This window comes from Prunus dulcis, chromosome 3 (genome assembly GCF_902201215.1).
Source record: "Prunus dulcis chromosome 3, ALMONDv2, whole genome shotgun sequence".
In the NCBI taxonomy this organism is placed as follows: Eukaryota; Viridiplantae; Streptophyta; class Magnoliopsida; order Rosales; family Rosaceae; genus Prunus; species Prunus dulcis.
The window spans coordinates 1,312,112-1,326,109 of record NC_047652.1 but is presented as its reverse complement, the minus strand read 5'-3'; the positions used below and the strand labels follow the sequence as shown (position 1 = coordinate 1,326,109).

At 38.8% G+C, this 13,998-nt stretch overlaps 3 protein-coding genes across 6 annotated transcripts; 1 reads left to right on the top strand and 2 right to left on the bottom strand.

Moving 5' to 3' along the window:
* The first annotated feature begins 1,824 nt into the window (after positions 1–1,824).
* Positions 1,825–6,236, top strand: LOC117623027 (KH domain-containing protein HEN4). Its single transcript, XM_034353863.1, has 7 exons — positions 1,825–2,423; positions 3,455–3,889; positions 4,059–4,310; positions 4,626–5,012; positions 5,144–5,220; positions 5,708–5,819; positions 5,916–6,236. Exons 1-7 carry the CDS (start codon positions 1,968–1,970, stop codon positions 6,057–6,059), a joined length of 1,863 nt encoding a protein of 620 aa, XP_034209754.1. The 5' UTR covers positions 1,825–1,967; the 3' UTR covers positions 6,060–6,236.
* A 226-nt stretch (positions 6,237–6,462) lies between these two features.
* Positions 6,463–7,322, bottom strand: LOC117622622 (pathogenesis-related genes transcriptional activator PTI6-like). The gene has a single exon (XM_034353366.1). It carries the CDS (start codon positions 7,143–7,145, stop codon positions 6,576–6,578), a length of 570 nt encoding a protein of 189 aa, XP_034209257.1. The 5' UTR covers positions 7,146–7,322; the 3' UTR covers positions 6,463–6,575.
* A 1,102-nt stretch (positions 7,323–8,424) lies between these two features.
* Positions 8,425–13,498, bottom strand: LOC117623535 (GATA transcription factor 24). Of its 4 annotated transcripts, XM_034354552.1 has the most exons (8): positions 13,253–13,498; positions 12,490–12,892; positions 11,498–11,584; positions 11,287–11,420; positions 10,574–10,705; positions 9,286–9,391; positions 8,894–8,950; positions 8,425–8,756 (listed from the first exon to the last, which is right to left on the bottom strand). In XM_034354552.1, the coding sequence occupies exons 2-8, from the start codon at positions 12,790–12,792 to the stop codon at positions 8,751–8,753; spliced, it is 825 nt and encodes a 274-aa protein (XP_034210443.1). In that variant the 5' UTR covers positions 12,793–12,892; positions 13,253–13,498; the 3' UTR covers positions 8,425–8,750. The 4 variants fall into 4 exon arrangements, with proteins under 4 accessions (XP_034210443.1, XP_034210440.1, XP_034210439.1 ...); XM_034354549.1 differs by having other exon boundaries at positions 8,425–8,950; positions 12,490–12,924; XM_034354548.1 differs by having other exon boundaries at positions 8,425–8,950.
* Positions 13,499–13,998: the final 500 nt, after the last annotated feature.

Here is a 13,998-nt window from a genome sequence, read left to right as displayed (position 1 = left end):
CACATGTTGTGACCAAAATAAAGCCTAATTAAAGAGAAAAAAAGCATATTCTTCTTCAATTTTATCCCCTCAAGTTTTCCTTCATTCAAGAGATGGCTATTTCAACCGTGTTAGGCTTTTAGGAGGTGGACGAAGTTGCTTAACAACCACAATTAGAACCCTACTAGCTAATTTTATTTTTTTATTTTTGCACGTGAACAATGTGCAATATAGGAATGCAAAGTAATACAATCGCGATGTCTTGAGACAACATGACCATGTGGTTGGGTTTAAGGTCTAGGAGTTGAAACATTACCATGATGACACTGCTCCATTTGATCACCCATGCCAAATATAGACATCTCTGTTCTCTTTTCTCACATGCACATGTTGCAAGTTTCTCCATACAATTAACGCACGAGAGAGTTTTGGTGTTTTGGTGTGATCTTAATACCAACACGTGTGTTATAATTTGCAAATATTATAGCACGTGTTTTATTTATTAATACTATCATCTAACTTGTCGTCCATTCGTATTACAATATATGAATTAATAACTTTTTGTGACGATGTTACAAAACGGTTATACATATAAATTGCCCCCAGCATATTTTTTTTTGATGATAAGTGATAGAATATTATTGATGTAAAAAAGTAATACAAGAAGTTTGAACTCGTATCAAGGGCAAAAGAAATTCCTTGGTCACGAATTACAATCTTCGTATAATATATCAAAAATAAAATCAGGAGGTTCCTCGAACCAGTATAAAGAACCCCCAATATGCAAGGCAAAACGAGCTAAACGATGAGCCACACCATTAGCAGTACGACGAATATGGGAAAAACCTTCCCCAGTGATCTGTGTCAGCAAGCTCTTAGTATCCTCCACCACAGGTCCTAGAACGGACCTATCTATGGAATGATTTCGAAGTGCTGTAACGATCTGGAGAGCATCACTTTCAAAGACAACATTTTGATAACCCCTTTCCATCGCCAATATTGTACCTGTTCTTGCCGCCAAGGCCTCAACTTGTGACGCAGAGAAGACATTAGTGAATTTAATTGCACAACCCGCCACAAATTTGCCCGTGGAGTCTCTCACAACCACACCAACGCCACCCTCCGTGGTCCCTGGCTGCCAAGCACCATCCACATTTATTTTAAGACTGTTCTCATGTGGTGGTTGCCACATTTGTTTTATCTGACCTTGCCTACTTTGAGACCCCAAGCAATTATTAACCCGCAAAAAATCCTGTAGCCTCAGAGATGCATGCAAGCTGACATGTTCAGGCCGACTCTTCTTATTATTCCATAGCAGTCCATTTCGTGCTTCCCAAATTGCCCAACCCACCATGAGAAAGGTTGCAAAGTCATGACAGCTTAGTTGCTCTGCACAGCGAAAGACCCAATCCTTTGGTGAATGAGCATCATTGGTCCACCTGCTACTACTTAATGTCGAACTACACCATGTGTTGCACCCAATAATTTAGCTAGATTGACAATATCTAAATATAAAACGTGCTATTTTTAACAAGGTATTAGACCGTACCGAACGTGTGTATTTCTTGCTTTGAATTTGACATTTTCTAGTAGCCTTTTTTTCCCTTTCACCCAAATGTTTTTTTGAAAAGAATTTCATCTTCGATCTGCTTTTCAAAATTTATTATCATATCTAAGCCATCGAAATTGGTTTAAACGCACAAATATCACAAAAAGAAACAAACTCATAACCTATTCTCAATATCAACAAACTGAGATGACATATGGGGGATTGGTGGACTTAGAAAAAATTTGCATTTTTTTTGTTTTGGTCCAAAAGAGAGAGATTGGGGGGTTTGAAGAACAAAGCCCACATATGATATTTGCTTCTGGGATGATTCTATCCAAACCCAAAGATTTACTCAGAACACCCCACTTTTTTTAGAAAGAGACACTTGTATCCATCCACTGTGTGCTCACTAGAGAATAGACAGTAGCTTCGATTATCAATGGAAGGCGCCCTCTTCCGCCTGCTCCTGCCATCCTCCAAAACCAACGCCCTCATCCCCAAACTGGGCCCCACCCCCGGCTCCAAGGTCAGCATCGAACACCCGACCCATGGCAGTGACGAGTGCGTTGTCTTCATCTTCGCCGACCCAAATGCCCAATCCCCCAATAACACAACCCAAACCCTAGACAAGCCTGAAGGGTCCCCCGCCCAGCAGGCCCTGGTTAGGGTTTTCAGGAGAGCTGTGGTGGATGAGGCCGGTGAAGCAGAGAAGGGCAATAATGGCGGAGGTTTGGTGTGTTGTAGGCTGTTGGCGGCGACTAGTCAAGTTGGGTGTGTGCTTGGGAGAGGGGGCAAGATTGTGGAGAAGATTAGGCATGAGAGTGGGGCTCACGTTAGGGTTTTGCCCAGAGACCAGATTCCGCCGTGTGCATCTCCTGGAGATGAGTTGATTCAGGTAATGAATTCTTTTTTTTATTTATATTTTTTCTAGTTGCATTGCATTGAAATTGTAAAATGTGGATACTTGTAATTGTTCTGCTGTTTCTGTAAGCTTGTTCCCTTTTTTGTGTGTTCTGAGTGCTTTGTTTTGGTGATCGATGTGCAGTTGTCGAGATTTTATGGTTATTTATTTGTTGCTTTTACTACGATTCTATTGAATGATGTAAGTGATAATTTTGTGTGATTTCTTAAATGGTATAACAGTTATGAGGAACTGCATTAACACTGGAAAAACTTATGTAGAGCGCTCATACCACGTCATTGTGCTAATGTGGTATGACAAACCACTCAAACAACGTCGTGTGTTAAAACTGAAAAGAATGCATAAACGTAGGAACAAATTATCAAATCTTATTAGTTTATGATCTTATAAGAAGAAATGACTTTCTTTCAACAATTAGCATAATGACGTGCCATTATAGTCCCACCGAAGTTTTTCTCAACAAAATAAAGTGCTAGATATTCGTGGGTTACCTAAACCATGTGACCACGCATATTTTGTGTTGGTGTGACATGTTGTTTCCTGAATTGATTTGTGCGACAAGCAAGTGCAGTGAGTTCTGTATTTCATTATTTATATGCTAAGTTTGTAAAATTTGATTGATTGATGGATTGATTGCTTGATTTTCTTTCTTTTGCTAAGTATATGTTTCATAAATGTCAGTGAGTGCACTTCACTGCTTGTTAAAACATTTGCACACAGGCAAATGAAGAAGACCTCATGATGATTTTTTTGGTAAAACTAGGCAGACATGAATTTCAATTACCTTCTCTTTTTCTGTTTTGTTCAAGTGAAAGATGATAGGGACCCAAGAGAAAAAGATTCAACAGTAGATAAAAAGGGTGAATAAAGACAAAACAGGACGATGCTTGCTAACACAAAATAGGGAAGCATGCTGCACCTACCGTGGGGTGCAAATAACATGTTTTGTTTTTGTTGTGCTAATGTATTTCTTAGGGCTATATTTGTGTGGGTTTGATATGCAGATAACAGGAGACTTTCAAGCTGTGAAGAAAGCACTACTGTCTGTTTCAGGGTGTCTTCAGGATAACCCTAAGGTAGATGCAGCTAACTCTGGTGCTACCAAAATTTCAGGGGGATTGATTCATGGAACTGGTATGCCTGCGCAAGTTGACCCTATTCCTCATCGGGGTTTTGTGTCTGGCTTTAATGCTGCAGATTATCACTCGAGGAATTACTCTTCTACTCCTGGGCCTGAAAATGTTGGAAGCGGTCACAGGATGCTTATGGAGGAAGAGGTGGTATTCAAGTTGTTATGCCAAGTTGATAAGGTTGGTAGTCTGATAGGGAAGGGTGGCTCCATTATCCGGATTTTGCAAAGTGAAACTGGTGCATCAATCAAGATAGCTGATTGTGCACCTGATTCAGATGAGCGGGTTGTTATCATATCTGCACAAGAGGTACTAGAGCTCAACTGTGTGTGCCTTTACATTTTATTAGTACTTACTGGAAACATTAATTTTCTTTATATTAGGCTTTATACATGTTTGGTTACTCACGCTATAAAGTTAAAATTAAACAAAACAAAACAAAAGGATGTTCAAGCTTGATGTCGGAAGTTCATTGCAGAATCCAGAGCAAAAATATTCCCCAGCACAGGAAGCCGTTATTCGTGTACATCATCGAATTGCGGAGATTGGATTTGAACCCGGAGCTGCAGTAGTGGCTAGGCTTCTTGTACATCCACAGCATATAGGTTGTTTATTGGGTAAAGGAGGTTTCATTATTACTGAAATGAGAAGAGCTACTGGTGCTAGTATACGGATTTTTCCAAAGGAACAAGTTCAGAAGGGTGGCTACCACAATGATGAAGTTGTACAGGTAATATTATAATACTGCACATGCCTGCTGTATGTCATGTGGCTTAATCTTCAATTATCTAATTAAGTATGATGTGGCCATACTGGATAAAGAAAGTTGCTGTTAGCCTTACATGGACATTGGGTTGATTTATGGGATTGGATGCATGTTTTTGTTCCTAAGTATAACTAGTAACACAGTTATTTGTTTGATCTAAAATATATAAATATCATTCCTCCCTACTTTTCTGTTGGTCCATGGGTTCTTTTTCTGGACTTGAGTATCCTGTTCTTGCTAAATACATTATCAGGATATTCACTTGGTGCTTTATGGCAGGTTATTGGTAGCTTGCAGTCTGTACAGGATGCGCTCTTTCATATAACAAGTAGGATTCGGGAGAGCATATTCCCAATGAAACCTCCTTATGCTAATTTCAGTGGCCCACCCTACATGTCTCCATTTCCCGAGATGCCTCCACCCTCCTTTAGACCAAGGCATAACCCAGCCTCCCCCGGTCCCTATCCTTCACCTGGTAGATTCCATCATGGAATTGATCATTCTGCCTTTCCATCCCAACCTCCCGATCATCAGCCTTCATTTTCACATAGTATGGATCACAGTGGCCCATCTCACATGGACCGAGTTCCCTATTCTTTTGGCAATGAGCGACCAGGACATGGTCCAACATATGAGAGTCCTTCTCCAAGAGCATGGACTCCCCAGGTTGGTGCCTTATACTTTTAAAAAACCTTAAGACTTTTATATTTTGATCTATCATGGGGAGAATAACCTATCACTGTCAATTTCTAATATTTTTGTTAAACCTCTTTTTCCGGTCTGTTGGATGCTTCTAGGGAGTAAGCTGTGGGACTCCTAGGGGAACTGCTGATGTTGGTTTGGGCATGGCTCCAAGAAATGGGTCTCTACGAAGGTAATATTTCGTATCCTCTGGAAATGACATTTGTTATATGCTATTGAACTCCCAAGTATTTATGATTAGATAGAGGTAAATTTTGTATTACTTATAAAAGTGGCACCACATGTTGACACTTCTGGCCATGTTATTTATCTTGTGAATTCACCTATTATGGTTGTGGTAATTTGCAAAATTCAAACATGATTGTGATAAGTAATACTGTTTGGATAAACCTGAATGGGCGCATAATCTGAGTAAAGTATTTAGTGAGCTTGAATAAATCCTTGTTTCTCTCTACAATGTTAGGGAGTTGTTATTGACACTCCAAAAAAACTCATCCTTTAACCGTGCATTGTATAAACATAAGAGAAAATGCACTTAGACGAGTGCAGGATGAGTATTTTGGATTGTCAATAACAGTTCCCTAACTTTTAATCCATGCAAACAGCTTCAATGCTGTTGCTGCCATTCTAACCTTTTTCTGCAAATTTTATTTGAGCAGCGGAAGTCAACCGCCTTACTTAAGCAGCACAACCGTTGAGATCATGATTCCTCAGACATTGATTTGTCACGTTTATGGAGAGAACAACAGTAATCTGAATCAGATCCGGCAGGTGGGTTTATCTGTCCTGTTATTAGTTCAATGGTATTGCATTCAAAATTGGCAATGTGTTGATGGGGATCTTTTTTCATGGATATTTCATCCACAGATCTCAGGCGCAAATTTGGTTGTTCATGATTCAAAGTCTGGATCTTTGGAAACCCAAGTTGTAGTGTCCGGAACCCCAGATAAAATGCGTACTGCTCAGAGCCTCATTCAAGCTTTCATCCTTTGTGGGCAGACACAACTTTGACAAACTGTTAAATCTGTTTTAGTGGCACCCATTTGAATGAAGAATGGGAGTGTGTGGATATGAATTTTGTCCCTCAAAGAGAGTGTAAATGAATTCATCCCATCAAGGCGTAAATTCTACGTGCAATTCCATTGTAAATCCAAATTCCAATATTTAGTTTAGTTCAATTTTCCATCATTCTTGGTTTCTGTTGAGTCAAACAGTGCCCCCTCGCATTTCTAAACCCATTTCTATCTTCACCGTCCCTATCAATTCGTTAAGTATGTTGACATGACACACGGATTACTCCATACATTTCCATTTCCATCATCTCTCTGTTAAAAAAATTGTTATAATTCGTTAAGTTTGTTAACATGGCATGGCATGTGTGAACGTTTTTTTTACATGTGACACAAAATAATAATAAGAAGAAAAAAAGAAAAACTAATTAACGCTTAACATTCAAGTTAATAAACAAAAGAGCTTTTTTTTTGTTTTTTATTTCCTAAGACTGAAGATACACAAAAAGATTTAAATTCAAAGCGAAACATAACCAGCAGCTCCTCCCTCTCCCCCAACCTCACTCACATGGCTCGAACCCACAGCGGGGACCACCTCATCAGCAACCGTCTCCTCCGCTATAACGGGGATGGTAAAGTTAGTGACGGCGTGAGGACCCTTCAGCTTCAGCGCTGCTCTGTCGTAGACAGCGGCCGCTTCCTCGGCAGTGTCGTAGGTTCCCAACCAGACCCGTTTTCTCTGAGTCGGGTCCCGAATCTCTGCGGCATATCGGCCCCAAGGCCGCTTCCGGACGCCTATGAACTTTTCCCGGCTGGTCGGGTTGGGTTCCGGCGGGTTGCGTCGCTTGGACAGCTTAGAATGACAGGAACAATTCGAAGGCGAGGAGAGCTCACGGCTGATCTTTCTGACATGCCGTTTGACTCCGGGTACAACACTGTCTTCGTCGCTGGAGGAGTCGGTGGCGTCGGCGTCTGCGAGAATGATCCGAACAAGCCGCTTTGGTGGGAGCCGGGTCGGGTTTGGTGGTAGGTTTTTGTTTTGATGGATCATCTTGGGTTTGGTGAGGATGGTGGTGGTGGTGGTCATTTGCGCTGAAACTTGGGGTAAGGGAGAAGGAGTGCTTGCTCTGGAATTGAAGGCTGGGGAAATTAAATTGGGTTTCTGTTGATGTGAGGAGCGAACGTCTAAGAAGGGAAGGCAAAAATCTTACAGAAAGCAGTGAGTTGGAGTGAGTGAGTGAGTGAGTGAGCGAGTGAGTGAGGGAGAAAGGTTTAATTTTAGAATCTGGAGGTTGGATATTCCCTTTTTAATAAGAAAGAGGGGGGAAAAGAAAGAGGAGAAAGAGATGTGTGCGGTCCACTGTTTTTGCTTACGTCTGAGTTGGCGCTACGTGGACCCGCACATGCCACATCGGCAAGCAAAGGTCGAATGTAACTGATTGTTTTGACTCTTTAACGAAGCAAGTTGATTCGACCAAAAAAAAAAACAAAAAAAAAACGAAGCAAGTTGACAGAAATGTACAAAGTGACCCTCTAAAGATGAGTTTTTATAGGGTAAAGTAAGACTTGATTCATGCGACATCGGTAAACGTAACTGATTCTTTGACTCCTTGACGAAGCAAGTTGACAGAAATGGACAAAGTGAGACATGAAGACAATAAGATAGTTCGTAGGAGTAATTATGGATACGTAGGAATCACTTTTGGACACGTACTTATTTATTTATTATTTTAAGTAATTTTTAGTGATTATGAGAATGTGCTTCCCAATAAAGTAAGATTTGATCCATAATTATGTTTTGAAGAGTGCAGGTGGAATTGGACTTGTAATCAAGCGGCGGATCATCTTGCATCGCTGACACTACCGAGGAGGAGTACGGAAGTTTGGATTGAACGGCCCACCACTATCAGTCCATGCATTGTCTGTTTTCTTGACTCCATGCATTGTCTGTTTCCTTGCATGGACAGACTTGTTTTCCTCTGTATGGGCGTGGGCATCTTGTGCTTTGATTATAAGATCTTTCCGAAAAAAAAACTAATTAAGCATTTATTTGATCAAACAGTATTTTAAATCAACAATTAATATACCGAAGAAAGAAACCAGCTCTTCAAAATCCAGAATTTATTCTTCTATTTTTTGTCTTCGATAAAAATGTCATCATTATCAAGTGTGGAGTAAGAGTTATAAACAAATGGCAGCAGGTAGTGTTAGCGACATAAACACAACAGTTTTAGAGAAACCTCGATGGTTCATAGTAGAGGAATAATATTGCTCTTGGAGTTGAGGAGCAAAAAGAGGAGGCTTTGTGTATATTCTATTGATTGGAGCTAGAAAGTGTAAGTAAATCCTCCCAACACAACCCTTTCACAACAGCTGTTTCACCATCAGATAGAAAGCTCAAGCTCAGTTTTACAGACATAACTACTTTGTTCAAGTAAAATGTCAAGGAGATAGAAGATGGAACCCGATGCCGAAATGTTTAGTTAATTCAAGTGCAGGAAAATCCTATTGGCATATTATGCAGTGCGGTGAGACCAAACTCAACTCGTCTAAAAGAGAGATAAAAGGAGCATTTCAAAATTACTTCTAATCATCTAAAGCTCCTCTATACAATGGCTGGCCCGAGCTAAAAGCTATAACGAAGACCACTACCGCTTCCCGTAATTCTAAAGACCTGGTCAGCCGCCAAATTTCAGTTCTGGAAAACAAACGGAAGTAGAAGAGAGGAAAAGAAGTCAAGAAATACCGGAATAGAATACAATTCTATACTTTAAAATCTTCATAAGAACGAAGCATGCTTTATAAATCAGGTTTGATATCTTCGTTCTTGCTTACGGAAGGGTTTTGTCCTGCTTGGGGTGCTGCTGCCTTGGAGAGGTCCCTCAGAGTACCCTATGGTTCACAGAGTGCAAAGACAAAAAAATAAAAATAAAGCAGTGGAAATTTCAATGAAATTACTGAACAGAAAGACAATCTGTTTTCGTAACAGATATTTCCTTGTAAGACCACCTTAGAGATTAATCCAAACGAAAACTGAGTATTGACCCTAAAGGCAACTGCAAATGCAGTGAATGCAATTGCATCTTAATAATCATATTCACAATGGTATTTAAGACAGACTTCCATTTACCATGATAGAACTGTACAATATGCAATATGGTACCAAGCACAATCATTATACAAACCACCAGAAATAAATAGTGAAGAAACACGCCACTTGTATTTACCTTGTTTGCCCACATAAGTCCACATGCATTGCAAAGGGTTCTTGGTCCATCAGGTCCACGTCGCATCATTGGTGTACACTTCTCATTGATGCCACAGTGTCGACAGCTGGCAATAAATCCACAGTACATAGCAATAATAAGATTACAAAAATGAGTTCAAAGAGAAAGATCCTACTGCTATCAAACTTTTTATCAAACTATCTTCGGAGAGGAGGGATTCGAACTTGAGACCTTGGGCGTAGGGGTAAATGCTCTTTTCACTGTATGCTCATGGAAAGCAATAAAACTAGGGTCTCAGTTCAAGGTGCTAACACGTGTAAATTTTGACGACGAGAAGCCGAGAAAATATAACCCTACTTGCACAAGTATCACACCACAATTATTCTACTCTCAAAGATTATATGTCATATTTTATGGGAAACTTAAAATTTCATTTAATGAAAGAAGAAAACGTAAATTAGGTTAAAAGGAAAAAAAGGAAAAAAACCTTTGATTTCTTAGATAATCAAGGCTAGACATCTGATTCTATCCCAGACAGAATCCACCTCCTCCACACCCTATCATCAAAATTCTTTTCATTTCTTTCAAAGCAACCAGTCCAAATAAAAGCCAAAGCTAAACATTGCCAAAGCGTAATAGCCTTTTCTGCCCTAAAACCCAAAATATCCTTGGCCACCAGAGATGAGATAGCATATCATGAGCAGAGCAGTGTACTTCAGCAGGTCACCACAAGCTCAATTTCTTACAGCTATATCCTTTCCAAATTTAAACCTAGTATAAAATTACAACCTTCAAATGCATTAATTACAAAAATATGCTTGTTCCTCTACAATATCTTCTATACAGCTGAATTACCTTGTTATTCCACATTAATATCTTGTCCTATTTCATGACCCATTCAATTTAAATGAAGTCCATTGACTCCATTCAATTTGCATATTCTTTACATTTAACAGTACAATTGAACAAGTCTTCAATAGTGGTGCTTCATCAACAACCACCAGACAACTTCACTAACCACATGACAGTTCTGTATAGTCGTTTTGGTTTCTCATAGTTCAGGGTTTTAATAAAGCTATATGCATTTCTAAAAATATATAAGAGCCACTGGATCGACTTCTTTGCTTTCGTTAAAATCTATAAATATCTTTCTTCCAAGCCTGCCTTGTCCAAATTGTTTCTGCATCCATGAAGGTCTACTTAATAATTTGTTATAAATTTTTAATTTCTTATGTAAAATTCACAGATTGCAGACATTAAGAAATTTGAATAAAACATGTTAACTTACACAGCCTCTTGATGTTGCGATCCATTACCATCCTGACTCCAGCTCTCGTTCGAGCCCGAACTTGTGACGGCTGATGCAGAATCATCATTATTGGGTTTAGAAGATGTGAATTGACCTTTCTTTCGTTGCATCCTACAGCAGTAATCATGAACGTCACTCAAATTTGTCAAAGGCTAATAAAGCATCATAATTCATTTATTAATGACAGCTATTTAGAATGAGGAAATCCCTCAAAGTGAAACAAGGCAACAGCAGAAGGGAAAAAGCATATCTAACACAAGGTTGAAAATGTCGATGTTGGTGGAAATCTCGGTTGATTCTGATTGACAGAAGTATCAATGTTGAATTAACTTTAGAACATTGAATCGTAAAGTAAATCACTTAATAACATCCCTAGCAGTGAGAAAAGTACCTTATTACCTATATTCTGCCTAAAGTGAAGTCAGATTCAGCCAATGGAATTAGTGTACATAAGCAACATCCCTAGCAAGCTTCCCTAGAAATGAATAAAGCTATATGCTAGCATGCTATAGCTACTGGTTCATGAACTACTTACTATTTGAAACTATATATCATTGGAACAATTTATTGGTTTTCCATCACTAATCTTAGATTGAAGTCATAAAATACAACAAAGAACAAGTATTCCTGCAAAAATTGAACTAATTTACCTCATAATTCATTGGTTATTATGACAAATGCAGATGCCATACCTAAGTGCTACCTCTTTTCGAACAGTATAACGAATCTTCTTGTCAAAATTTCGTTCTTTCCGTTTTTCACGGAATCTAATTAGTGAAGCCAATCTTTGAGGGACACTCAACCGTTGTGGAGTACTAGTAAGGCCCTGGTTGAATTCTTTGTTAGCAAGATACTAGAATACAAATAACTGTTAAGAAACCACTTGAGACCAAGTTCAGATACCTGATTATTATGCTGCGTGGTTAGTGGGACAGCAGGCATACTTGGAGGTACTTCACGGCCCCCCAATAGTAACAACACAGCTTGAACCTGAGGAAGGTAATTCAAATAAATCAGAAGGCTTTCTCTTTATTAAGCTACTAAGAAGACAAAATAGCCACAAGTAAACAAATTATAGATTTCAAAGTACCAAAAGAACATTCGAAAGACTGCAGTTTTCCATATGCACACTTTTGAAACATGTGCCAGAAAGTAACAAACATGGCAGTCTTTTACTGCTTTTACTTTCTGTAATGTGTACAGATATAACTCAATCTAAGTTTGGGATCCAACGTAATTGTTTACATATCTACATGCTCCCCAGTTTTATATAGAACGCTAGTAACACTCCATTTATTATGTACGGCCATGTCCACCAATAGGCTCCCATTTTACCATTTTTCACTCATTTGTGTTTACAGTTATATTTACAAATCTACATGGTACACAATATTATCTAGAACTCTAGGAACACTCCATTTACTATGCAAGCGGCCAAGAATAGTTCTCCCATCTTACCATTATCCATATTTATATTACATTCCAAATTCTCTAAGGTCTGTATAACTCTTCGATGCCAAAAATTCAGTATGCAGATGCATTTTCAATATTACTTGAGTAACTAGAAAAACTACGCTTCCCAGATCAGTTTTCTTGTAAAAATCAAACATTTTCGCCAGTCATGTGAAACATCATGTTCATAAGAATTATATTAGACAATCAAAAGACATTCATAAAATGTACAATAAACCAAATACTTGAAGCAATTCATCTCGAGCACAACCATTATCAATCAAAGCTTAAACAAACACTGCAACAAGCGCATAATGTGTTAATAAAGCACGCCAATAGAGCTAATTCCAGTAACAAGCCACACAAGCATAAATCAAATATCCCATGTAGAGAAAACAATAACAACTGGCAGCATAAAACTTCAGGATAATCAATCAAATCACCTTCTCAGGTGACACAGAATCGAACACGAAAACCTGACCCTGAAACGACAATGTGAGCTGGTCCCCATTTTCGGGGCCATGGTCCATCATCCCATCACGCGTATCAGAAAGATTCAAGGGGTCAGATGGGACATCGGCTTGGACAAGTTCAGCTCCACCACTTCCATTTTCATGATCATCAGCCACCCCATCTACATTGCTTATTTGGTCCAACCCGTGATGATGCTCATGATCTTGCATGTATTGCAAATGCAGATTATCATTCATATGCATGGGTTCATCGCTGCCACAGATGTCATCCATTGCGCACTACTCAATTTGTATCACACTATTCCAAGATCACTACTCTTTTGTACAAACTTGTGTAAATTTACTGCTTTTCACCTTCATGTCAATGCTAAAGCTATCAATTCAAAGATCAAATGGCTCAGTGCTCTGTTTGGTTGCCAGGAAAATGCAGGGAAACAAAATTATAATAAAAATGGCAGAGAACTGTGCTAATACACGCAAATGATGTATTTAGCTCATGGTAGTATTACTGTGTTTGATTGCCTGGAAAATGCAGGAAAATTAAGAAAAAATAATAAGAAGTCTTGACAGAATTGTACGAAATGGAGTTGCATGTATAAGTGAGAGTGATTTGCTTAGTTGAAGTTAGTAATTGAACATTTCCATAATTTTCCTCCCGTTTCTGGGCAAGCAAACAGAAATTTCAATGCGAAATGGAGAAAAAAAAATGGAAATTTTATATCATCGGAATTACCATTCGAGGGTAAGATAATTCAGAACTGGGATAGCGATATCTGAGAATGGAATAATTAATTCCGATTCCGGTTTGTGATTCCAAACGATGTACAGCAGAAAAAACAGAACACGAGAAACTTGAAAATTCGGGTAGAGAAGAAGAACGAAGATGTGTGGCCGTTGGATTGAAGTGAGCGCCTTTTATGATCAACGGTGGGATCGTGCGGAGGCCTTCTGTTGTCAGGTATTTCGAGAATTGAAGATTTGTCCTCAATCCATTTGATTTAGGGTTTCTTAAAGAAATAGCATGTTTATATAGCATTAGAATGCTGGCTTCTTTTTTAAAATAATAATAATAATAATAAAAAACTGACTTGTGACTTTTTTCATAAAGGTAAGAATTTAATAAACTGACCTATTTTGGGATACGGCAAGGTCGAATACAAGACTGTGGATAATTAAATTTGTTTACCAAATAATGTGTTAGCAAATGTGTCAAATACCTTATTCTATCTGAATAAAACTGTAAAATGTCTTCGACCCTCGGATAACCAATATGTTCATGAAATGATGTGTTAGCATATGTGTCAAATCCCTTACTCGTCCAAATGACACTACGATTGTAGACGAAGGCTGGTTCAACTTCTAGAGCCGTGCATGTAGGGAGATTTAAAACCAAGTTCTATCTTCACCTCTCCTATGTCAACCAAAATCTCAAGAGAACAACTGAAGCAAAACCCATTTGGTGGATATATGATCCTCAGA

Excerpts from the sequence above, each read along its gene's own strand:
- LOC117623027 (XM_034353863.1), top strand. The coding sequence starts at position 1,968 with ATGGAAGGCGCCCTCTTCCGCCTGCTCCTGCCATCCTCCAAAACCAAC. Across the intron at positions 5,013-5,143 it reads CAAGAGCATGGACTCCCCAG|GGAGTAAGCTGTGGGACTCC; the intron begins GTTGGTGCCTTA and ends GGATGCTTCTAG. Across the intron at positions 5,820-5,915 it reads ATCTGAATCAGATCCGGCAG|ATCTCAGGCGCAAATTTGGT; the intron begins GTGGGTTTATCT and ends TTTCATCCACAG.
- LOC117622622 (XM_034353366.1), bottom strand. The coding sequence starts at position 7,145 with ATGACCACCACCACCACCATCCTCACCAAACCCAAGATGATCCATCAA.
- LOC117623535 (XM_034354549.1), bottom strand. The coding sequence starts at position 12,792 with ATGGATGACATCTGTGGCAGCGATGAACCCATGCATATGAATGATAAT. Across the intron at positions 10,706-11,286 it reads CGAAAAGAGGTAGCACTTAG|GATGCAACGAAAGAAAGGTC; the intron begins GTATGGCATCTG and ends TTACTGCTGTAG. Across the intron at positions 8,951-9,285 it reads GACTTATGTGGGCAAACAAG|GGTACTCTGAGGGACCTCTC; the intron begins GTAAATACAAGT and ends TGTGAACCATAG.